This window comes from Carcharhinus amblyrhynchos, chromosome 6 (genome assembly GCF_965287045.1).
Source record: "Carcharhinus amblyrhynchos chromosome 6, sCarAmb.v2.hapA, whole genome shotgun sequence".
Taxonomy (NCBI): Eukaryota; Metazoa; Chordata; class Chondrichthyes; order Carcharhiniformes; family Carcharhinidae; genus Carcharhinus; species Carcharhinus amblyrhynchos.
This window is the reverse complement of record NC_137329.1, coordinates 40039633-40065366: the sequence shown is the minus strand read 5'-3', so window position 1 is coordinate 40065366 and position 25734 is coordinate 40039633. Positions and strand designations below refer to the sequence as shown.

Here is a 25734-nt window from a genome sequence, read left to right as displayed (position 1 = left end):
AAGCTGGGATGTAGTATCAATGTAAAATTGAATTGGATGGTTGGAGGCACCATGCCTCCATAGCTTTCCACTACCACTGGTATTTTATCGGTGGCAGAGTGATGGTGGACAGCTTGCCCATCCTCAAGCCAACTGAAGCTGTTATGTGACCAATTAATGGTTAAGTACCTGCCATTTCCCGCCACTGCTGGTATTTCTTCAGTGGCAAGGGGTCATTTTGCTGCTTAGGGATGCCTCCCTTTGAGCTCTGGACAAGTAGAATAGGGAAGTCCCTTCTGATCAGACACCCTGAGGCTCATTGAGATCTCCCCTTGTGGCAGAGGCCAGCGCAATGGGAATATCTCCCCACTTCCCTCTTGAGTTCTTGGAAGCAGGACAATTTGCCTCAGAGGGAGAGTGTCTCTATTCCAGGTAGCTAGTTGCCTGAAACAGTTAAATTGATTTGTAGCTTCCAGACCCTCCAATTTTCTGGCTGATAGGTGGGGTCATCGCCTCCACTTGAAATCCTGTCCCCATATTATATTTGCAAGTCCATGAATTTCCATCAGATGTGTTTTCCATGGACTGTTGAGCTGCGATAAAAGAAAATCAAAACTTTTGAACAGCATTCTACAATGCCATTTCCATCAATATCTCTGCAATGTATCAGAGTATCTTCAAATATTGGATTGGATAGCATATTGCATTGAAACATTGGCCCAGATCATCCTGTTTCCTACTTGTTGCTGCCCACCATACTCAGCTTCTACCATACCTAATTTCTACTTTACCCACCTGCTGCTCTACTGATTTACCCACTCACCATGCCTACTAACTCTTTTACATTTCTACACACTCATCCATTCACTCTGATTTGATTTGATTTATTATTGTTACATGTTTTAGTATACAGTGAAAAGTATTGTTTCTTGTGTGCTATACAGACAAGGCATACCGTACATAGAGAAGGAAAAGAGTGAGTGCAGAATGTAGTGTTATAGTTAGGGTGTTGAGAACGACCAATTTAATACAAGGTAAGTCCATTCAAAATTCTGATTACAGCAGCAAAGAAGCTGTTCTTGAGTCGGTTGGTATATGACCTCAGACTTTTGTATCTTTTTTCTGATGGAAGAAGGTGGAACAGAGTATGTTTGTGTTGCTTGGGATCCTTGATTATGCTGGCTGCTTTTCCAAGGCAGCTGTAAGTGTAGACAGTCAATTGATGGGAGGCTAGTTTGCGTGATGGACTGGACTTCATTCATGACCCTTGCAGTTTCTTGCAGTCTTGGACAGAGCAGGAGACATACCAAGCTGTGATACAATCAGAAAGAATCTTTCTATGGTGCACCTGTAAAAGTTGGTGAGAGTCAAAGCAGACATGTCAAATTTCCTTAGCCTACTGAGAAAGTAGAGGCATTGGTGGGCTTTCTTTACTATAGTATCGGCATGGAGTATAGTAAGGAACTAAAGACACAGCCTTGTGGGGCACTGATGTTAAGGATGATTGTGGAGGGGGTGTTGTTGTCTCTCCTTACTGATTACAGTCTGTGGATTAGGAAGTTCATGATCCAGTCACAGAGGGAGGAGGCCCAGGCCACAAAGTTTGGAGATCTCCCTTGTGGGCCAGGGAAATGGCATCTGCTGTGGATCTGTTGTGGCAAAAGGCGAACTGTAGTGGATCCAAGCAATCTGGAAGGCCAGAATTGATTTGTGCCATGACTAACCTTTCAAAGCACTTCGTAATGATGAATGTCAGAGCCACCAGACGATAGTCATGAAGGCATGCTGCCTGGTTTTTCTTTGGTACAGGTATGATGGTTGCCTTCTTGAAGCAGATAGGACATTAAATTAGTGTAAAGAGAGGTTAAAGATGTTTGTGAATACCCCCACCAGCTGATCCACGCAGGATCTGAGTGCTCGCCTGGGTACCCCGTCCGGGCCTGTTGCTTTCCATGGGTTGATTTTCAAGAAGGCTGGTCTAACATCTGCGAAGGCAATCTTGGATACAAGTTCGGCTGAGGCTTCCGAAGTGGAGGGAGGGCTCTCATCATCCTTTCATTTACACATTCACTCATTCGAGAACATGCTGAGAAACTCTGGGATCTTTAAAGACTTACCAGGACATGGCAGTTAGTGTCGTCAAAAGGAGGCAATGTTTCTTTGTGGAATGGCATGGTAGCACAATGGTTAGCACTGCTGTATCACAACGCCACAGATCCAGGTCCCATTCCCAGCTTGGGTTGCAGTCTGTGTGGAGTTTGCATGTTCTTCCCGTGTCTGTGTGGGTTTCTTCCGGGTGCTCCCATTTCTTTCTACATTCTGAAAGATGCGCTGGTTAGGTGCATTGACCCAAACGAGAGGAATTTCACAGTAACTTCATTGCTGTGTTAATGTAAGCCTTACTTGTGACTAATAAATAAACTTTACTTTGCTGCTCTCTGTGAGGATTCCAACTCCAAGGGAGTTCTGCATCGAAAGTCAGATCATTTTCAACATGTGCAGGTAAGTGGGTACTTTTCTATCTGATCAGAGTCAGACACAGGGGTTCCACCTCTGATCGGGGACTCTTTTAGCACCTGACTTCAAAGCAGCCAATACGTACAGGACTTCAAGACATTTCTGCTGTCTATCTGAAATTTGTTTCAAACATTTCAAAGCACTTCATAATTGATGGTCATCATTGAGAACTAAGTGGAAATAAGTTGTTAATACTTAGAATGTTCAGGGTCAATATCTATCTCAAAACCAACATTCTTAAAATCTCAGTGTGGGATCTTGCTGTGTGAAAATGGCACCGATATTTCCTTCATTACAACAGAGACTACACCTTCAAAAATATTCCTTTATTTGTAATGTTCTTTGGGAGATCCCAAGGTCATAAAAAGGTGCAATATAAATGCAAAGAGTGGTAAAACTGCTAAACTGATCCCATGCATTGCTATGCTATTTGTGGAAGTTTGATGTGAACGATTAGCATCTTGAGAATGTGAAAGGTATTCTGTAAACCCAAATTATTTTTCTTTATTGCAGGTTGCTTTTCAGGTGCTACTGAGAAACTTGTGGGATTATTTTTAAAAATGCAAGGAATCTTTAAGGAAATGCTTGAGATTCTATAAAAAAAGCAATGATTTTGTAAATGTTGCTATCTCAGCTTTTGCCAGGATATGCAGATTGACATGGAATTTGTTTCTCTCTTTACCTCTGTGAGGGATAACATAATTTACAAATGCATCTCAGTTCAGCAAAGCTCGCAACATAGAATCCCTACAGTGTAGAAGGAGGCCACCCGGCCCATCGAGTCTGCAGTGGCCTTCCAAAAGTGCATCCTACTCAGACCTAGCCCGCCGGCTGTATCCCCTAACCCCATGCATTTACCATGGCCAATCCACAGAACAAATCATAGACTTGTACTTCTCTTCTGTCTACTCCGGGGTAAACAACATGTATTCATTAATCTTTACAATTAATAATGAGTTTGAGTCAGCACAGCTGCACAGTGGTTAGCACTGCTGACTCACAGCGCCAGGACCCAGTTCTAATTCTGGCTTCAGATGACTGTCTGTATGGAGTTTGCACGTTCTCCCGATGCCTGCGTGCATTTCATCTGGGTGCTTCAGTTTCCTCCTACAGTCCGAAGATGTGTGGGTTAGGTGAATTGGCCATACAAAATTGCTCCTTAGTTTCAGAGCGGTTAGCAGGGATAGGGCCTGGGTAGGATTGTTGTTGGTGTAGGCTTGATGGGCCAAATGGCCTTCTTCTGTAATTCTTAGAAACTATTGGATATGTGATGTAAATACTTTTGGTCTTCTGTGGAAAATTATGGCTTTTTTTATGGGGCCTATGCTAGTATTTATATGTCAACCACATCTCGAGGGCACACTTGGCTATTATAACAACCAGCAATATCAGTCCTGTTGTGTGTGTATCCTTACACCAGGGTGTAATTTTTATTTGATCTGCCTAGCTGGAGACTACAGTAAAAAGTCTGACAACACCAGGTTTTAGTCCAACCGATTTATTTGATAGTAAACTCACAAGCTTTCGAGGTTTCCCTTTTCGTCAGGTGAATGGAGAGTTCTGGCCTCGGACAGAGCATATAAAGCACAGACAGTTTAGAGATTACTGATTAGAATGCGAATCTTTACACCTAACCTGCTGTTCAAGTCCTAAAGTGGCTGACAATGTGTGTGGAAGGAGCACTGGTCACAGGTTAAAGAGATGTGTATTGTCTCCAGACAGCACAGCGAGTGAGATTTTGCAAACCCAGGCAAGTCACGGGGGTTACAGATAGTGCAACATGAACCCAAGATCCCTGTTGAGACCGTCCTCATGTGTGTGGAACTTGGCTATCAGTCTCTGCTCAGCGACTCTGCGCTGTTGTGTGTCATGAAGGACGCCTTGGAGAATGCTTACCCGAAGGTCTTGGAGGTTCTTGGAGCAGAGAAGACTGGGGGGGGAAATGACTGAAGTGGTAGTGTGGCAACTAGGGGATTTTCACAGTAAATCTCATTGCAACGTTAACATAAGCCTACCTGTATACTGAGGTGTATAAAATTATGAAGGATGCAGTAGTGGGGTGAATAACCAGGGGGATAGATTTAAGGTAATGAGAAGGAGCTTTGGAGGGGATTTGAGGAAAAGCTTTTTCACACAGAGGGTGGTGGGAACCTGGAGCTCACTGCCTGAAAGAATGGTAGAGGTGGGAACCCTCACAACCTTTAAGAAGCATTTAGATGAACACTTGAAACACTATAGCATACAAGGCTATGGACCAAGTGGAGGAAAGTGGAATTAGAATAGATAGTTGCTTGATGGATGGGCTGAAGGGCCTTTTTCTCTGCTGTAAAACTCTTTGAGCAGGATTTTCCGGCTGCGCTCGCCCCAAAACCAGAAAATCCCACCCGAGGTCAATGGACCTTTGCATGTTTCTCCCCCCTCCCCCACCCACTACGATTCCCATGGTGGGCGGGATGGGAAAATTCTCCCTCATGACTCTATAACTAAAATGTGGATGCCGGGCAAGGTAAGTCCGAGTTTCTCGTGCTTGAAGGGATCAGGAATATTAGGACGGATGGGTGGGAGCATGAGGGGATGGGGAGTAGGTTTTGGAGGACAGGCAGGATGGCATAAAATGAGGGGCGGGTGCGAGCTTATGATAGGTGCTTCCGATCTACAGAAGACACCTGGCAAAAGTATTCCCATTTCCTCTTTCCCCCGACCTTGGTGAAAAAAAACTAGCCTTCCCACTCTCAGCCACGTTTCACTGCCCAGTGTATTATCCCAGTGGAGGTGGATTGAGGCCATTAATTGACATTTAGTTGGGCAGTTAATGACCTCTGTAGGTTTATGGACTACTGGGCATCTTATCCATTCCCTAAACTACGGAGGCCAGATTGGTGATGGGCAGTAAGTAGTAGGCTATCCATCCAACATATTTCATGTGCCCCCTGCCAAAAGCACGCCCGCTGTGGGAGCTGCAAAATTCCTCCTAGGATTTTATTCCATCTATTCTGTTCTGCCATAGGACAATCTTTCACTCATGTGAAGTAGACATGTCAGAGGTAGTTTCCGAATTACCTTTACGTGGCCCAGCAGAACACTCATCAGTTAGGACTTGGTGTGAATCCCACTGAGGTCCCAGAAGAGATCTCAGAACTGGAAGTAAATAAGTAATGAAGCTCGGACCAGGTTACTGACCTGAATCTAAACGTCAGTGGCCCCCATTCTATTTATAAACTTCTTAGACTTCTTTTGACTTGGATCTTCTTGATAAAGCAGCATTCAATGGGCAGCAAGTGCCTCTGATGTACCCTTGCAAGTACAATTTACTTGTCAAAACCATATTCATTATCCCAATCCATATCTAGGATTAATTTGAGCGGTTCTGCCCTATTGGAGCAGCAGACCCTCAAGATTCTAGTCTCTGATTATACTGCACGAAATTAGCTATTCTGTTCATTAGTTATTGCCATGCCTGGCCATTCTTTGCTTTCCATTGTGATCAGATTTATATCTAATTGCTACTTTTTCCTTTGTGTTTCCAAAAATTAATTTATTCTGATCATTTTTAATGAACATTGAAATATCTGGGCGGCACAGGAGCACAGTGGTTAGCACTGTTACTTCACAGTGCCAGGTTTGATTCCTGGCTTGGGTCACAGGCTGTGTGGAGTTTGCACATTCCCCCTGTGTCTACGTGGGTTTCCTCTGGGTGCTCCAGTTTCCTCCCACATTCTGAAAGACACGCTGGCTAGGAGCATTGACCTGAACAGGCGCCGGACTGTAGCAACTAGGGGATTTTCACAGTAATTTCATTGCAGTGCTAATGCAAGCCTCACTAGTGACACTAATAAATAAACTTTACTTCACCTAGTACTGGCACTTTCATGTAAAGGAGCCATTTATGCTTAAAACGAGATCTTTTCTAATTCAGCACATACGTATTGCTGCTCAGATATTGCTGCAGGTGGAATTCAATAGCAAATAAAATAAAAGGATCTGGTTGCATTAATAACATTAAGTAACATATAACTTGTTACTTAACCTTCAAAAGCACCTAACATACATTATATATTGAACAGAAGCAACAAAACAAATGCACGTCTTTGTAGAAAATTGTGGAGATGTGTTTTAGACTTGTTCACGTTGAGACCTGAGAACTGTTAAAAATGGCATCAAAATTCAGATATACAAACATCCTGAAACCCAGTGCTGCAATATGTGACTTTGCAAAGATGCTAAAATCCATTTGAATAATTTAGTGTGAGAAATATTTCATGCTCGTGCCCTTTGAACCACAGTAATTTCCATTTCATAATTAATCATAATTGGAAGTTACACTGTTTCATGTGTGGGTGTGATGGTGTACTTGCTGCAGATATACTTTAGTGCACAATTTATACCTCAGGATTGTAAGAACTCAGCACAAAGGCATAAACTCAACAAATGGATATCTAGGTTGCCTGTGGGCTGGAGGAGTGGTAAGGGAGAGAAAGTGAGTGCAGTGCTAATAAGACTGGTCTGTTTGAAAGTCTGATTTAGCACACAATTTTGATCTTAATTGCTGGTGCCTTCACCTGAATTTACCTGGTAGTGTGGTGGTTTACCTGGCCACCTTATCAAAAGGCGTTTGATAAGGTGCCTCATAAAAGGTTGCTACAGAAGGTTAGGGTGCACAGAGTTGGGGGCATGGTGTTAGCATGGATAGAGGATTGGCTGTCTAATAGGAAGCAGAGAGTTGGTGTCAATGGGTGCTATTCTGGTTAGTGACTAGTGGAGTGCCGCAGGGATCGGTGCTGGGGCCTCAACTATTTAACATTTATAGAGATGATCTGGAGGAGGGGCCTGAGTGTAGGGTGACAAAATTTGCTGATGACACGAAGATGAGTGGAAAAGCAAATTGCGTGGAGGGTGTGGAAAGTCTGCAGAGAGATCTGGATAGGCTGAGCAAGTGGGCCAGGACCTGGCTGATGGAGTATAATGTTAGCAAGTGTGAGGTTATCCACTTTGGCAGAAATAATAGTAGGAGGGATTATTATTTAAAAGGCGAAAAGCTGCAGCATGCTATGGTGCAGAGGGACCTGGGGGTCCTTGTGCACAAGTCACAAAAACCCAGTCTGCAGGTGCAGCAGGTGATCAAGAAGGCGAATGGAATGTTGGCCTTTATAGCGAGAGGGATAGAATATAAAAATAGGGAGGTCTTGCTGCAACTGTACAGGGTACTGGTGAGGCCGCAGCTGGAGTACTGTGTGCAGTTTTGGTCGCCGCACTTGCGCAAGGATATATTGGCCTTGGAGGGAGTGCAGAGGAGCTTCACTAGGCTGATACTGGAAATGAGGGGGTTGAACTATGAAGAGAGACTAAATAGACTAGGTCTGTACTCATTGGAGTTTAGAAGGCTGAGGGGGGATCTTGTAGAGACATATAACATAATGAAGGGGATGGATAGGGTAGAGGTAGAGAGATTCTTTCCGCTTAGAAAGGATAGCGGGACTAGAGGACACAGCCTCAAGGTAAGAGGCTGGCGCAGTTTAGATCAGAGTTGAGGAGGAACTTCTTCACTCAAAAGGTGGTAAATCTCTGGAATTCTCTGCCCGTTGAAGTGGTGGAGGCTACCTCGCTAAATATATTTAAGTCATGGGTAGATAGGTTTTTGATAGACAGGGAATTAAGGGTTTTGGAGAGAAAGCGGGAATGTGGAACTGATCCACTTCAGATCAGCCATGATCTTATTGAATGGCGGGGCAGGCTCGAAGGGCTAGATGGCCTACTCCTGTTCCTATTTCTTATGTTCTTATGATGTGGAGATGCTGGCGTTGGACTGAGGCAAACACAGTAAGAAGTCTGACAACACCAGGTTTAAGTCCAACCAAATTGGTTGGACATAAACTCAGCTCACATTGGTTGGACTTAAACCTGGTGTTGCCAGACTTCTTACTGGGTTTACCTGGCAGCATGGCAGCACAGTGGTTAGCACTGATGCCTCACAGCACCAGGGACTAGGGTTCAAATCCCAGCTTGGTTCACTGTCTGTGTGGAGTCTGCATGTTCTCCATGTGTTCAATGATACTACCATGATATTTTCATGTACAACATAAGATGTAACTTTGGTTTAACATTCGCAAGACTATCCTGTACTGTTCAAGTCAGCCAAGTTATTACTCATTATAACAAGTTCAACAAAAATCTACAAATCAATAGAATCATAGAAAAGCATCTCCAATAACCCCTGTATATTTAATATTATATGATATAGAATAAACAAGGCTGCAATGTATCTTGGCAACATCAAATCAAGAATTCAAGCCTTTCTCGCATGGTTTCTGCCTGTGAATGTATAAAGACTCTACACAGAGACCTTCCAGTTAACAGAGCAAAGTATTATACGTTTAAAATGAAAGTGTTAAAAAAACATGAATTTTCTCACCTGATTTTACATTCCTGCTGTTGTTACCTCTATACAAAACAGGATCCACTGATGTCAGTGGAAGCCATGAATCCAGATCAGCCATATATGATTAACAAAATGCTGATATAGACTTGTTGGGCCAGAAAACCTACTTCAATGTTGTAATTTTCATATATTTCTATACGTAATACACACTTTCCCCAAACTCAATGTTTGAATCACTTCAATCAGGTTTCCATATTGCAATAGCACCAAAACAACTCTCGCCAAAGTCACAAATAACATCTTGTGTGATTGTGACGCAAGTAACTTTGTCCTCCTCCTTCTCCTCCTCCACCTGTCTGTAGCCACAGTTGGCACACTATCATCGTCCAACACGTCTTCACTGAGCTTGCTATCACCTGATTATCATCTATTAATATAGAGCTGTTAGAATAAAGGTCTTCTTTCTGTACTGTAAATATGATGTAATATCTTATATTCAGACCAGATGCATTGGACATGATGCATATATTTGATATAAAGTGAATAGATTATATTAATGATGAGAGAAGTAGTTCATACATTCCTTATTATATTTGTTACCATTGTCAAAATTCTTCTTTCCTGTAAGATGAGGTGGCATGGTGGCACAATGGTTAACACTGCTGCCTTACAGTGCCAGGGACCCAGCTTCGATTCCCAGCTTGGGTCACTGCCTGTATGGAGTTTGCACCTTCTCCCTGTGTCTGTGAGTGTTTCCTCCGAGTGCTCCAGTTTCCTCCCATAGTCCAAAGATGTGTGGATTGGCCATGCTAAATTGCCCCTTAGTGTCAGGGGGACTGGCTAGGGTAAATACATGAGCATAGAGCCTGTGTGGGATTGTGGTTGGTGCAGACTTGATGGGTTGAATGGCCTCCTTCTGCACTGTAGGATTTTATTTAAATTGTTTTGGTTTGGTTTTCATTCTTAAAGTATTCATGCTGAGAATCCAAAGTAGAATTATGTTATATACATATAAGCAGAAGAATAATGTTCACTAGCAAGTAGCATTATATGCAGCTTCAGTGGAAGCAGAATGAATTAGCCTGAGTTTCTATTGATGATTATCTGGTACCCTACCTGAACAATGTATGTGTTTGTTTGTCTGACTGTGTTCATGAGAGAGATTAGAAATAGCTTCTGCTATGATGCTGCCCCACAGTCAGAAAGCCTGCTGAAACTCATCATTTGGGCCCACACTTTGATGCGCTGTTGGTTGTGTGAAGTACTAGATGGTTACCAAATAACACAGAGCTCTATCCCTATTACATTTAACAGCTTCAGGAAAGGAGGGAATAAAAATGTGGGGAAATTGCAGTGTGTATACACACTTTTTGCATCATAATGTTGCCAAAAAATATTATTGATTCATAGTTTGCTACAATTAGGCAATAATGTAAACTTTCAACTGTATTACTGTTTACATGGAAATTATTATTTACCCCAGAATTTCTTTTTCTTGCTTTAGCGCTATATCTTCTACAAACACACACGAGAGGTGAAACCTCCTGAAGACCTGCAGGATTTAGGTGTCAGATTCTTGCAACCATTTGTGAACTTACTCTCCAAAGGCACTTACTGGTGGATGAATACCTTCATAACGACAGCACATAAAAGACCAATTGACCTTAAAGCCATTGGCAAGCTGCCTTTTGCCATGAGAGCAATGACCAATTATACACAACTTAAGGAAGCATACGAGACACAAAAGGTAGAGTACTCCAATATTTGACATCTTTCTGTTTAATCTTGCATTCTGTGCTTCTTAAAGAGTTTAGTGCTGTGTAATGAGTTCCATTGATAATTCAGCATACAACTATGCCAAGGGACAGGAGGAATTTCTTCAATTCAGCTGCAAGTCTATACTCTGCTAGCCAATTTTACCAAAGGATTGGAGTGAAAGTGTCACAAATAATCACAGCACAGACAAGCTAGGGAGGAAAGAATCAACCTGATTCCCTGCATCAGATACAACATACTACCACATACAAGTGATACCTGCGGAAAGGTTTCCATGTATAAACATCAGGTGAGAACTAGCTACAGCTTGACTGTGAAGCTCCCTCCCCTGTCCAATGATTGAGCAGCCTAATGACATTCACAATTTTAAGGTCAGAGTGGAACTGTAGCCAATTAATTGACGATCAGGGATATATTGATGCCTATAAACACAGCACCCCATCGTGAACCACCACTCTGAGAGGAGTGATGAGCTGACAGAAAAGCTAATGTGATACAGAAGCTAGTTTATTTAACATTAATGCTTCTTAGAACAACCTATCAATAAATCTGTTAAAAAACAATCTGAAACTGTATAAGCTACTTGTATCTACACAATCTCCACACATCCTAGAAACTGATTATTAATTCCTTTTCATAGCAGATTTCATTTGTGAAGTTTTTGGCTTATTGACAGAGCCAATTACATATGGCTCCCCAGACTATCTATCAGGAGATGCAGAATTGACACTTAAAAATGGCAGCCAGCATATTGATGTGAATCTTACCAACAAAACATCCACTAGTTGTAGTTGGGTGAATATAATGATGAAGTAAAAACAGAAAAATGCTGGAAAATCTCAGCAGGTCTGACAGCAGGGAAACAGATGAGTCTAGATGACCCTTCGTCAGCTCTCAGAGGGCGGTAACTCCTGTGCCAATGGGCTCCTCTGCTATTGCCAGGTTGCAGAGGAAGTCTCTCAAGGGACCTGAGAGTTGGATGAGTTGGGCTGGAGGAAAGGGGTTGACCTCAGGACTATCCCCTGGGATAGTGGTCTAATGTCTGCATTTGTCCTAGTTGCCTGGAAAAAGTGTATTCACTCTCAGGATGGTGATTTCAGACACCGTTCTGGTAAGGATATTTATTATTGTCTCTGTCATTTAAGCCTTGAAGTGGCCTAGTCACTTTGATATCCATGCCCCATGGACATTTGGAAGCCTTCAAAATCACTGCAGTACACCAGTCCATGGTCGAGATTGGTCCTGGTTAATGTCATCGGTTCTAGGTGTTAAATAACCTCTTTAAACTGCTTTTATAAAAATGACCTGTCAGTTTTACCAGGGAAATTCCCCTGAGGGGCTTCCCCCACGGCTTGGGAGAGCAATGAGGGAGCCCATTGAATCAGGCTTAAAATCCACTAATGACATCAAAATTAATTTAGGGCAAGAATCTGATTTCCATGGCAGGATTGTGGGAAGAAAACTTGGGGCAGGTTGGTTGCCCGGCAGCAATGCTGATTTGGCTGCCTCTCCTATTTCAATGGGCCATTGGATTCCCGGTTGGGGCGGACAGAACCGGAGAATCTCAGCCAAGTTCTTGTGTATCAAATTAAGTGAAGGCTGGCACTAATCCAATTTGCTTGCGACTTTGACTTTTTGCTATAATCCAAATGGATGCTGTTGGAAAGCAACTCAATTTATGTGTAACTTTGAACTTGTATGAGAAAAAAGCCAGCAGGGCTGCATTCAAAGACATAATCTCTTTGAGAGCTTATATCAAAGGCGCCACTGTTTAAACCAGATAAATGATCAATCTGCTTGCTATCACCATTTCCCAAGATCTGTAATAAGACAAGGACATTATTTCCGTTCTGTTTGTTATGTTGTAGCCATCATCTATTTATCTTTATTAATAAACTACATAATTTCTGGAAATTATTATGTAAGTGAATTATATTCTATAAAATGATTACAGTAATAGTCTCCTGTAGCTTTACATTGCTAGATGTGATGAATTCTGTATTGTTATCTTTTTAATTTTTCATCAGCAATTTAAAGGCAAAGTAATCTACCATACTGCATGACTTTATACCAAGACACCACACATAAATATCTTTATAACAGCTACAGATCTTCTTTCCCTTTTAATCATATTCCCTGACTCACATTCAGATTAAATACACAAAAGCAAAATCATAAAAAAAATTGAAGAATGAAAAACAGAATTAATCCACATTGTTTTTGTTTTCTCGCTGGCATGTTTTGACACTATGCAGAGGTTTTGATTCTATAAAGAAAGAAAATTAATTGTTCAAAATCAGTTTTACGTCTGAAGTTTCAGAGGATATTTGTGGTTGCCATTTTTCGTAGCAGGCTGGTGTCCAGATGTTTGAAAAACTGCCAATACCAACTGCTTAGATTCATGATACTTTTTTTTGTGAGCACATTGTTAACCATTGTGGAATTACATATAGAAATCTAAAGCGTTAGCCACATGAACAGCTAATATTCCATAAAGGCAATTTAGAAAAGATTTGAGTTCTCAAAAACAAGTATGAAAATCTGTATTTGTTCATTTGGTAAGGTAACAAGGGTATAAGCTCTGACCATTCAAGTGATGGTTTGATGCTGTGATGGAGGGTTCTATGGAAGGATGAACTAGATGGGTCAGATGGCTTCCCTTATCTGTATTTTGGGATAAAGAAAGTTCTTAAAGTCTGCAATGTAAATGGATAGTGGTAGAAATGCACACCAGCTGAAAGAAAATGAGGTCATATTTCAAATATAACCCTTTATCAGAATGGGGAGTTCTGATTTTTAACAAAACAAGAGTGATGTTCCGACAGAAGACATCACTGTTAATTTTATCCAACATATATGAATAATGTGTTCCCAGGAAATGCCTATTGGATTTCTGTTGGGAGTCCCAGAATGGAGTCATCTCTTAGACATCACTGAAAACACCTAAGAAGATATAAATTCTTTTTTATTGCAAAATGAAAATGTCAGATTTTCTCCATACTTTATGGTTTGTTAACAAAATCAAATTGTCGGAAATCTTGGTGAAAAAGCAATTTCATCAAAATGTAGACATTTTTTTAATATACATTCACGGTTCACTGGCATTGCTGGCTGGTTCAGCATTTATTGCCGATCCCTAATTGCCCTTGAGAAGGTGGTGGTGAGCTGCCTTCTTGAATCATTCTAGTCCATGTTCTGGGGGTTGACCCACAATGCCATTAGGGAGGGAATTCCCAGATTATACAGGGTTACCTACCTTGAGCCTTATATTCAGTCCCTCACTTCCGAATTCATGCTTCCATGTGGCAGAGGTTGTTGTTAAGGGATCATAGAAGGATTATATTCCAATCGAAAATAGATCAGTAACTCTCCTGTCCCCTCGATTACACAATGAACAATAAAAATTCCACAAGGATCCTTTTGACTTCCTTTGAAATTTAAACAGAAATCCCAAAGAAACTTGGTAAGATTTATATCATTTCTGCTAGGGAATTGTATGGGTTCAGACAGCTATTAATGTGGAAATTCTACCTTTTGATCTCTTTTTTATATTTTTGTCCACTTAATTACCATTACACTTGCAAAATAATATTTTATATTAAGAATTTTGAGATGCTGATTATGATAGGTTATTATATAAATACAAGAACGACAGCTATGTATCAAAATTAAACTAAATTCAACAGAAAAACAAAACAGGATCAATTCTAACTTCCTTTCTGACAGGTTTTGTATTGATTTCATCTTTTGGGAGTTAGAACAATGTCCTTGACAGCTTTATGTCTTTTCCATTGGCTAGTTATGCAGATGAGGTTTACTAGGCTGATACCGGAGTTGAGGGGGTTGAGCTATGAAGAGAGGCTGAATAAACTAGGCTTGTACTCGTTAGAGTTTAGAAGAATGAGGGGAGATCTCATTGAGACATATAAGATGATGAATGGGATGGATAGGATAGAGGTGGAGAGACTCTTCCCGCTCAGAAAGGACAGTAGGACTAGGGGGCACAGCCTCAAGATAAAGGGGGGGCGGTTTAGAACGGAGTTGAGGAGGAACTTCTTCACTCAAAGGGTGGTGAATCTCTGGAATTCTCTGCCCGTTGAAGTGGTGGAGGCTGCCCCACTAAATATTTTTAAGATGCGGGTTGATGGGTTTTTGATAAGCAAGGGGATTAAGGGTTATGGGGAGAGGGCGGGAATGTGGAACTGAGCCACAACAGATCAGCCATGATCTTATTGAATGGCGGGGCAGGCTCGAAGGGCTAGATGGCCTACTCCTGCTCCTATTTCTTATGTTCTTATGTTCTTATGTAAATGATTCAGCCTGTCTGGTTCAAATGTTTGTTTTCTTTACTTATGGTTTGCTTAAGTGCATTAATATTTGACGTAAGGAAGGAAAATGAGCCAAGAGGAAACAAGACTATCTCTGTATCAATTAGAAATTATTACTAATTTCTTATACTTTAAGATGACTAAAGTTGTGCATGTTTATTTTATGTTTCACAATAGTCATTCTTCTTTATGGCCTGAATTTTTTGGTTGGCAGGGGCTCACATCCCCGCAACTCTGACAGACACGCTAACATTTCATGTACATTGATTCCACGAGTGGGATTTCTGTTCCTACTTGGAAAGCTGTTAGCCAATCAGGTTAGCTGACTCAATGGGCCGAAGGGCCTCTTCTGCACTGCATGATTCTATGACTGCTCTCCAGCCCATCCAGGTACAGTGCTGCGGTGGTCGGAAGAGGCACTGCAGTGCCATGCCTGGAACTAAATGCAGGAAACCAGTAAGGGGCAGGGATCCTGGGGAGGGAAGGGTAGAAGATGCCCTGAGGGGGTCAAGGGTGAGGGAGAAGTGTGAGGTGGGGTGGGGGAGGTGGGAGAGCATGAAATCAGGGGATCGGTCAGGGTGGGTGGGAAGTCGGGAGGTGTCCATGAGAGAATTTCTGATGGAGGCGCCAACCACCCCCACTCCCCCACCCCTGCCACCCCATTTCCTATTTGAGATTGAGGCCAGTGATTTTTTTTCTATTCCCCACTCTCAGCAATCCAATACCCACAGCCTAAAAATTGAGACAGGGTGCAAGGGTGGACTCCCTACCACCGCCCCCACATGCCAAAACCTGCCAGAGGATGGGGAATGTAAAATTCAGGCCAATGTGTTCTTTTTAACTATTGTTCAATCCAGTGATGAAAGTTATGAGAGCTAACAATAAATGTTCAGCTGAGATTTTTAGCTGGATATTGAAAGTTTGCTTATCCTCTTTCATTAACTTTCAAAATCAAATTCGAAAACCCACACAAAGTGTGCAATGTAAACCCTTCCAAGTATTTCTGGCTCCATTTAATTATCTAAGTAGTGTTGTTAATATTAACGTTAACATTGAAATGAGCTCACTGTCTAAGAATAATACAGGTCCTGGGCTGTGTAGAGATATATGTTGACACACAGAATGCTAATGTCCCAGCGCTCTAATATGTCAACCTAAGTACACTAAAAGCTGAAAGCATGATGCTGTCTTTTTTGTACCTCTAAATAATGACCAAACTGGGAGCCATATTGTTTTTGCCTAGGGATAAGGTTGGCTGATGAGCCCTGGAGCCCATTTCATCCTTCACTTACGATATGACTGAACGGTATCTCAAATTCACTTATCAGCCTTTGTTCCATACTTGTGTTGGTATCCATACTTAACAAAAAATTCCAGCGAAGCCAGTTTTGAAAATTTCAATTGGCCAAGACGCTGTAATAGTATTTTGAGGAAGACGGTTCCACATTTCCATTACCCGTTTTGTGGTACTGTTGACTATGCCATTGGATCAACATTCTCTACTTCTGCCTCCAGGATGTTCATTCACTTTTGAACAAAGCCTTCGCCATTAATGATTTATTGTGGATGATGGCATTGACATCATAGCCTTGATGGAAATGTAGCTTATGTAGTACCTTCCCACACAGGGCTCTAGTTACCATCACTAGCACACCCAAACCAATGCAATCAAAATTCTCATCAGCTAGATATTCTAATTCCTTTCTGTCTTCATCTGTTGCAACAAGCAAATTCTCAATTTCAATGATTTCCATTTCACTTTGCTCTTTCTATTTTTCTCTTACCAATATCCATGACCTCCCTTCACCATTTCACATGGCCTCTTTTTTTCCATCATCTCTGGTTACTTTCTTGTATTTCTCACTACTTGTACCTACCTCCAGCCACACTTCCTCTCCTGCCCACTCTGGAGAAATAAATCTCCAAGTCACTTAAAATGGAGTTTTCAAATTCCCCACTACCTAGCCTTTGGTCGTCATTTGCCATGATACTTCTGACTATCGATTTGCTAAATCAGTCCCTTAATGTTGCCCCTAATACCCTTGTCTCCAGCAAAGCCCTTACTCTCTCTCTGATCCATCTCTCTGGTTTGGTTGCCACCTTCACTCCACTAAATTAAAGAGTTGCAGTCTTGATCATACATAGCGCACAACCTATGGAGCCATGCAGATCTAGCTGAACCACTTCAAATACTATCAGGTAATGTTCTCTTCTGCCAACAATGATTGCTACTCCTGGATTATTCTGGAATTCAAAGGTATACCCCAGTTTTAGTTTTACATAACAAGTCATGTTTTTTAAACATTAGCCCTGCCCTTTCACTTCAAACAACAACTAAGAATACCGCATGCACTTCTTCGTCAGTAAGCTTGAGAGCATCCATTTAGCTGGTCCCAGTGCATCCTCGTTACCATTTGCCGTCCATGCCAAGGATGCCCCTTGCCCTACCAATAAACTCACAGCTTTCTCTTGTTACTCTCCTGCCTTCTTTAATACCATCTCTGAGCTCATCTTGCCCCTGAGACCCATTTCCTGCTCTCTTCAACATATTCCCACTAAATGGCTGACTACCCAGCTTGTCTTTCTAACTTACATGTTAGTAATGTGGTAAATGTATCCCTCTTCTTGGGACTGTCCCATGTTTTTCAAAATGTCATGGACGCTTCTTCTAAAACAAAACACTCTTGATCACTCTGATCTTGCAAACTACTGCCGCTTTTTCAACTTCACTTTCCTCTCCCAATCCATCATGCAAGCCAGCCTGCCCTCCATTGACTCTGTCTACACTTCCCACTGCCTTGGCAAGGCAGCCAGCTTAGTTAAAGACCCCACGCACCCCGAACATTTTTTCTTCCACCTTCTTTCATCAGGAAAAAGATACAAAATTCTGAGGTCACATACCAACCAACACAAGAACAGCTTCTTTCCTGCTTTCATCAGACTTTTGATTGGATTACCTTGCATAAGTTATTTTTGTCTAAACCCTAGCTATAACTGTAACATTATATTCTGCACTCTCTTGTTTCCTTCTCCATGAACAGTATGCTTTGTCTGTACAGCATGCAAGAAACAATATTTTTCACTGTATGCTAATATGTGTGACAATAATAAATCAAATCAAATCAAATCAAAGTCCTCGAATATGTTGTCATCTCCTGAATCCATGCACATTTTTACCATCAATAACAGGGCAGTGCCTCTCTAGTCAGTTTCCACCCCAGCCACAGTACAGTAACTGCTGTACGTTGTGGCACGGTGGCACAGTGTTTAGCACTGCTGCCTCACAGTGCCAGGGACCCAGGTTCGATTCCTGCTTGAGTCACTGTCTGTGTGGAGTTTGCATGTTCTCCCCATGTCTGCATGGGTTTCCTCTGGGTGCTCCAGTTTCCTCCCACAGTCGGAAAGATGTGCCAGTTAGGTGCATTGGCCACGCTAAATCCTCCTTTGTGTATCTGAACACATGCCAGAGTGTGGTGATTCAGGGAATTTCACAGTAACTTCCTTGCAGTGTTAATATAAACCTTACTTGTGACTAGTAAATAAATAACCTCTTGCCCTGGTCCAAGTCACAAATTGCGCCCTCTGTGATTGTGACCATTTTGCACTAACATTCCTTATCCTTCTCAACTTGCTTGCAGCCTTTGACTTAGTTAAGTGCCATCTTCCTCCAATGCTTCTTCTCCCTTGTCCAGCTCAATGAGACTGCCACACCTCAGTATTGAAATTCCCATGAATGTCCCCACCTACCACACTCCTGATCTCTGTAGTCTCCCCCATGCCTTAACTCTCCAAAAGCATGTGTATTTTTCCAATCCAAGACTCTTGTATATCTTCCATTCCCTTCAGCTCACCATTGATGGCAGTTTTTTAGTTTTGGAATCACCGCACTAAAGTGCTGCACCATCTCTTCCTTTGAGACCTTGTTAAAAATGACCTCCGACTGATAAGGAACAGGTAATTCTGTAGTTAGCCAATTTTCCTTTCCCTGCCAAAGTAATGTAGCGACATTTGTAATTTCCAATCCAAATACATAATTCTTGAATCTAGAGTGCCTTGGAAAATTATGTTTCATTCACTTGCAGTTTCCTTACCTATTTATCTTCATATTATTCCTACTGTGCAGAAGAAGGCCATTCAGCCCATCAAGTTTGCACTAACAACAATCCCACCCAGGCCCCATCCTTGCAATCCCACATATTTAACCTGCTAATCTTTCTAATCTATGCATCTAGGGAATCTAAGGGGAAATTTAGCATGGCCAAAGCTCCTAATCCAAATACATAATTCTTGAATCTGTAGAATTGAGGAAACCGGAGAACTCAGAGGAAACCCACATAGTCACAGGGAGAATGTGCAAGCCCCACACAGACAGTGATCCAAAGTTGGAATTGAACCCAGGTCCCTGGAGCTGTGAGGCAGCAGTGCTAACCATTGTGCACCATGCCGCCCTGTATCTTTAATCAGATCTTAATGCTCTGATGTGGACACATGTGTATCAAACGTCCTATTATTTTCTCTACTTCCATTTTCCACTTTGAGTGCAATCTGCAAACTGGACATAAGTTGCAGTAATTTTGAGAAGTACTTTTCCCCCTCAAATTTCCATTCAAATTCATTTACATGCCTGCGAATATAAAATCTATCATGAACTGGTGCGAGTGAGTAGTGTTTTAGAACATCACATTCACTAATTGCGCTTATTTGCCTTTGAGGATGTTCTAAAAATTAGGCTGCTTTTCAGTGCAAAAATAGCTGTATACAGTATAGGCATGTTTTAAAAGCTAATTATTTTAAAATATATTCCTTAACTGAATGGCATGTTGGTGCAGTTTCCTTAATATTGCTGACAGAATTCAGCCCAAAAATAAGCATTTTAATCAGTATTTATTCCATCAACTGTGAGTATGTTGATCTTAAATAACTCAAGATACTTGAAAATGGTTCTATTTAGTTTCTTTAAGTCATATTAGTGTACAGTAGTCAGTTTTGTATTACATTAAAAATAATTGTATCAAAAGCTTTTAAAACATGCCTATACTGTATACAGCTATTTTTGCACTGAAAAGCAGCCTAATTTTTAGAACATCCTAAAAGGCAAATAAGTGCAATTAGTGAAAACTCACATACCTTAAGTCAACTTGCCAGGTTTGTAGGCAGGGCTAGCTTCTAATATCATAGAATGATAGAAACCCTACAGCACAGAAGGAGGCCGTTTGGTCCATTTGGTCTGCACTAACAACAATCCCACCCAAACCCTATATTACCCCACATATTTACCCCACTAATCCCTGTAACCTATGCATCCCAGGACGCTAAGGAGCAATTTAGCATAGCGAATGCACCGAATCTGCACATCTTTGGACTGTAGGAAGAAACTGGAGCACGCAGAGGAAGCCCACGCAGACATGAGGAGGGCATGCAAACTGCGCACAGACAGTGACCCAAGCCGAAGATTGAACCCTGGTCCCTGGAGCTGTGGAGCAGCAGTGCTAACCACTGTGCCACTGTGTTACTCAAAACATTTTTTTTTATAAAACACAAAAGATTACAAAAACCTTATTTGTTCTGCATATAATATTCACTTGAAATTCCATGACTTTTTGAGCTGTTTTGAATTGTGTCGATAAAAACAGTGAGGCCGAACAGAAATTCCTGTCTTATGTTCAGTCCCCCAAGCTCCCTTTCCCTCTTCCACCTTGATGTGTTTGTCAGTTCTCTTTTACTGCTGGTATTTTATCTTGCATGATGGAAACAAGTACAAACTGACAAATCTAACGTATTCTTAATATTTCACAGTGATCAAGGTGTCAGCGCCAGGGGGCAGTGCATTGTTGCCATTGCCAAGATGCATAGCCTGAATTCGGGGGGTTGGGGGGGGTGCTGTGGGATCTGAATGAAGGTGTTAGTGGGGAGGGGGCTGAGTGGGGGGTCTGAGGGGGAGAGGACTTGAATGTAAGGTCGGTGATCGGGGAGCTGAATGGGGGTCCAAGGGGGGAGGGGAGGCTTCAGGTTGGATCACCCTCATGCCTGCATGTACATGGGGGGATGGCTCTATTTGGTGAATGTCTGGTGGTACACCCTGGATCAATATGGTGGACTGCAGGAGTGGAGGGGACACCATTTCATTTTTTATGGGTAGGGGGCTCTGAGCATGGAGACTGGGATACTCTTTAAAAACTGTGCCTCAATCTCGGAACAACCGGGCTGGCTGGCGAGTTCCCTGAATTGACCTCATTAGCATCTTTCAGGTGGATGAATCCTACCTGACAGATGCTGCTAGCTCCAGCGGAAAACACTCCTGTTTTCTCGCTGACGTGGGCACTTAGCCTGAAAATCAGAGAATTCCCCCCTGTTTCCCTTTCCACAGATGCTGCCAGATCTGCTGTGTTTTTTCAGCATTTTCTGTTTTTATTTCAGATTTTCAGCATCCACTGTATTTTTGCTTTTATTTTACCACTCAAAACAAAGCAGCCTGCTTGAGTGGCACACCACCCAGTACATTAAAAATTCATTCCATCCATCATTAGTTCACAGTGACAGCAGTGTATCCCTTCTTACAAGAAAAATGTCAACTCTGCAGATGTTTTGCAGCAGCACCTTCCAAATTTGCAGCCTCTTTGACATCCTGACCTGAATGATACAGCTGTCCCTTTATTGTCACTAGGTCAAAATCATGGAACTCCCTTCCTAACAGCATGTGGATGTACCTACGACACACAGACTGTGGTGGTTCAAGAAGGCAGCTCACTGCCACCCTCTAAAGTTTATTAGTCACAAGTAGATTTACATTTACTGTGAAAATCCCTCTCAAAGGCAATTAGGGATAGGCAGCAAATGTTAGCCTAGCCAGCGACAGCCATGTCCCAAGAATAAATATTAAAACAAAATGAAAACGAAATCATATTTGTTTTTCTACAGGCTTCCTTGGCCTTTGTGGTTATATATCTTCCCTTCTACATTACCACTATCAGGCAGTCTGTATACATCTCCTACCCAGACTCTTCCACTCTTGTATCACAAGATAGTTTGCTTTGTTTCAAGTCTGATGGCGACTTATGCAACTTTATTTGCATAAAATAAGCTGCAAACCATGTTTGTTTTTCCTTCTGTTGCAGAAAAAGAGCAGCGTCAGCCCTCAGGACTCGAAGCTGATCTGGCGTGTGCTGCGGCAGGCATTTGGTCATCCCATTGTCCTCAGCAGCACCTTTCGCATTCTGGCCGATTTGCTGGGGTTCGCAGGCCCGCTCTGCATCTCGGGGATTGTACATCATCTGAGTGATGAACACAAAACCTTCCGCCCACAGGTACAGCAACTTAATCACAACTGCAAAACACAGTTCGAGCACCGGTCTAATGTAAAATCTGTTTGGTGCAACTTGTGTGGTGATTTCTCTTTGTCTCTGAATAATGACCAGCAAACAAACAACACTATTCTGCTCAAAGCAAAATACTGCAGATGCCAGAAATCCAAAATAAAAACAGAAAATGTTGGAAAAGCTCAGCAACTGTGGCAGCATCTGTGGAGAGAGAAACAAAATTCTTCGATTGAAAGAAGGGACATACTGGACTCAAAACATTAACTCTGTTTCTCTCTCCACTAACACTGGTTTTATGCTTATCAGTAGCTTCTTAACTCTAGATATTTTTTATTGAATTCAAATACTACCATTTGCCCTGGTGGGATGTGAACCCAGGTCCATGAACATTAGCCGAACTTCTGCATCAATAGTCTAGTGATAATATGAATAGGCCACCGCCTCCCCTCAGCTCTCTCTTAAGCTCTTATGTTCTCCTTGCAGGAGAAGAGAGCACAGAACAGAAAGCAGAGGCAGCAAACCAGAGGTAGTACCCCAGTGGTATCTATGGTGACAGCTGTAGAGCATGCAGAGTCTTGGAGCGCCTAGTCATTGAAGATGGGGAGATCCAAACTACCTGGTGACAATATTAAGCATCAGAGAGTCACATAATATACAGCACTGGCTCATGCTGACTTAATGTTGGCAGTGAATGAAACCTGATCATGTGTACAATGAGCAGTTAAACCATTCTAACCTTAATAGTTCAATTAATCTCTTCCAATTCCCACAAGTTCTTCAATTGCTCCATAGGAAGCATTGCAGGAGGATGATAATGATTTCTCAGATAGGTCACTCAATCTGAGGGTTGTACAGACTTCATGCAGATTAGTTCAGATACTCAAGTTTTGGTGGAACTGGTAAACAAGATCTTTGGGTTTTCACTCAGTGTCTCACACATCACAAGTAAGCAAGAGCTGGAGAGAGACAGCAGGAGAGAGAGTCTGTGTCAGAAGCCTTGATGCTCCATGATCTGCTCCGTTCAATGCAAATGATGAACCTTGAGACCTGTTGACAAAAAGGATATTTCTGGAAGAATAAAGAATTCACAATGTACTTACAACCATTCCTGCATGTTTGTAGAGAGATTGGAGGATTCGGTCTCGAGTATGGGTGGCACAATGTCACAGGCTTTTTTGCTGATGTCTTTTCTGTCCAAGGGAAAAGAGGCCATCTTTATGGAGCAGCAGAAGTAGTAAAAAAAGATTGCAAGCAGCCCCTTACTAATGGTTTTCACACCGTCAATGCTACTTAAATAGGATTAGTGATATTCAGCATGCCGGTGAAGCTGCTTGCTGAGCTTTGGGATGCTATTGCGGCAGGAGATTTCCCATGATGCTGTGAGATCTCATGTTGCCTCCCCACAGCCCCAAGCACCCCACAGACATCGGGACCCAACCTACTGACATTGGGATCACCTCCATGGACATCAGGACCCCCTCCTCCCTCTTGTATGCAGAATGTTTCCCCACTCCCTCTCTGACATGGATCGCCAGCATAGAGTTATTGGGGCTCTCCCAAAAAGTCCCCCTTTGTGACCCCTGACATTGCTCCCATTCATTAGCCCCCCTTCAGCCCCCTGCAAAGTCTCCCGTCATAGCCCCCTGTCATTACCATCAACCCCCACCCCAACCCCCAGAGCATGGTGAATGCCGAGATTTTGAGTAAATTTAGGAAGAGATGGACAGATATTTAATTGGTAAAGATTTGAAGGACTTTGGTGAACGGGCAAGTAAGTGGAGTTGAGACCAAGATTAGATCAACCGTGATTGTATTAAGTGGTGGAGCAGTTTTGAGGGGCTGAATTACCTACTCCTGTTTCTAGTTGTTATGATTATGATTTTTACGATTATGATTCTCTCTGCTAATGACACAAAAAGCAGCTTTTGTCTCTCTGAGACCTCTCTCTTTTTTTTGTATCTGAAAATTTGGAGACAGAAATTCTGTCCACAGATAGCCCAGCTGCTCTTGTCTTTGTTTTCAGGTGTGAACATTTTGCACATTGATCCCAGTAGACCACAACCTGAGTGGCCAGTCTCCATGGTAACCAAATCACATAAGCTTGTTGTCAGGCAGAATTTGATTACATGACTCTCTGCAATGAACCATTTCACATTTGATTAAAGAGAAAATTAAAAAAAAACTTTGTATTCATGTCATAATAATCCTTATTTAAAACACAAAGTAGTTTGAAATGTTGTGACAGCTCACTTCTTGTTCAATATGAACATTACAGACCAAAATTGCTGATGACATACAAATGCTTAACAATAATTCAACACAAATTGTACACTATGCCCTTTTAGTGTCTGTTATTTCAGTGAAAACATTACCTAATAGTTTAGCACCTCCATTGAAATAATGAACTCAGGTCTTCAGTATGAACATATTAAATCTTCATACAGCAATATTAAAATACCAGATTTCAGGGTACAAAGTAGGTCTGATGTTAAGCTCAGCATGAGTCCAGCCTGGTCTGAATCTGAATAAGCCCAAGTGCTCTTCTGCACAATTCGTCCATTCTGAGAACGGAATCACTGGCAACTTTGTTCAAACTTATTAATGATGCTCGAATGATTTAAGGCAATATAGTGCAATGACATTTCAATTCTGAATGTTAAATTACATGCATTTTCTTTGAATTTGAAAACCTTCAGATTGATGTTATTTAGTTGGTCTTGTGTTACAGTAGTTGGATAGATTACGCTCCTTGTAACGTTTTTATGTCCTGAAGCATTGTATGATTTGTTTTTAAGGAACCATTTACAACTTATTATTGAATACTAAAAAAATACAATTGAAAGTTAATTGTGCATTGCAGCTATTTGGTAGTTAACATAGATTCTCTGAAGGGGCAAACATGAAGCTCTGTAATACATGATTTGATCACGACCAAGAGAATAGATGTGATAGAAGCAAAATTGTCTATTTCTGTCTTACAGATAAATTTAGGGGACTAAATTTTCTGAATGTTGTAAGGACATTATATTTTACAGTTTGCACAGTGTAGTCATTACTGCTGAATAGTTACAGGCTCTGTTTTGTTTCTATAGGTCAAGTTGCTGGGTGTTTACTTCATTTCCTCACAAGAGTTTTTGGCCAATGCTTATGTTATCGCAGTCCTCTTGTTTCTTGCCCTTCTTCTGCAAAGGACATTTCTTCAGGCATCTTATTACGTTGCTATAGAAACTGGAATTAACCTGCGAGGAGCAATTCAGGTATTATTTTTACGTGCTTTCCATCCAGATGGTCTAACATCAGCCATTGCCATCTGGCTACTTTCTCATTCAAAATGTAAAGAATTTGCCTTCCCAACAAATGTTCTTAGAAAAATAATGCGAATGTATATTAAAATCACATTCTTGGAATATTTCACTTTAATAGAAAAGATTGAGTTTCTATA

At 41.7% G+C, this 25734-nt stretch overlaps 1 protein-coding gene across 4 annotated transcripts in view; it reads left to right on the top strand.

The window, feature by feature from the left end:
- Nucleotides 1-25734, top strand: part of abcc8 (ATP-binding cassette, sub-family C (CFTR/MRP), member 8) — a 251996-nt gene that overhangs the window by 52275 nt on the left and 173987 nt on the right. For all 4 annotated transcript variants that reach the window (XM_080190274.1, XM_080190276.1, XM_080190275.1 and 1 more), the window contains exons 6-8: nucleotides 10377-10619; nucleotides 22092-22280; nucleotides 25385-25549. In XM_080190274.1, coding sequence (XP_080046400.1) covers nucleotides 10377-10619; nucleotides 22092-22280; nucleotides 25385-25549 — 597 coding nt within the window. The remainder of the gene's footprint in view (nucleotides 1-10376; nucleotides 10620-22091; nucleotides 22281-25384; nucleotides 25550-25734) is intronic.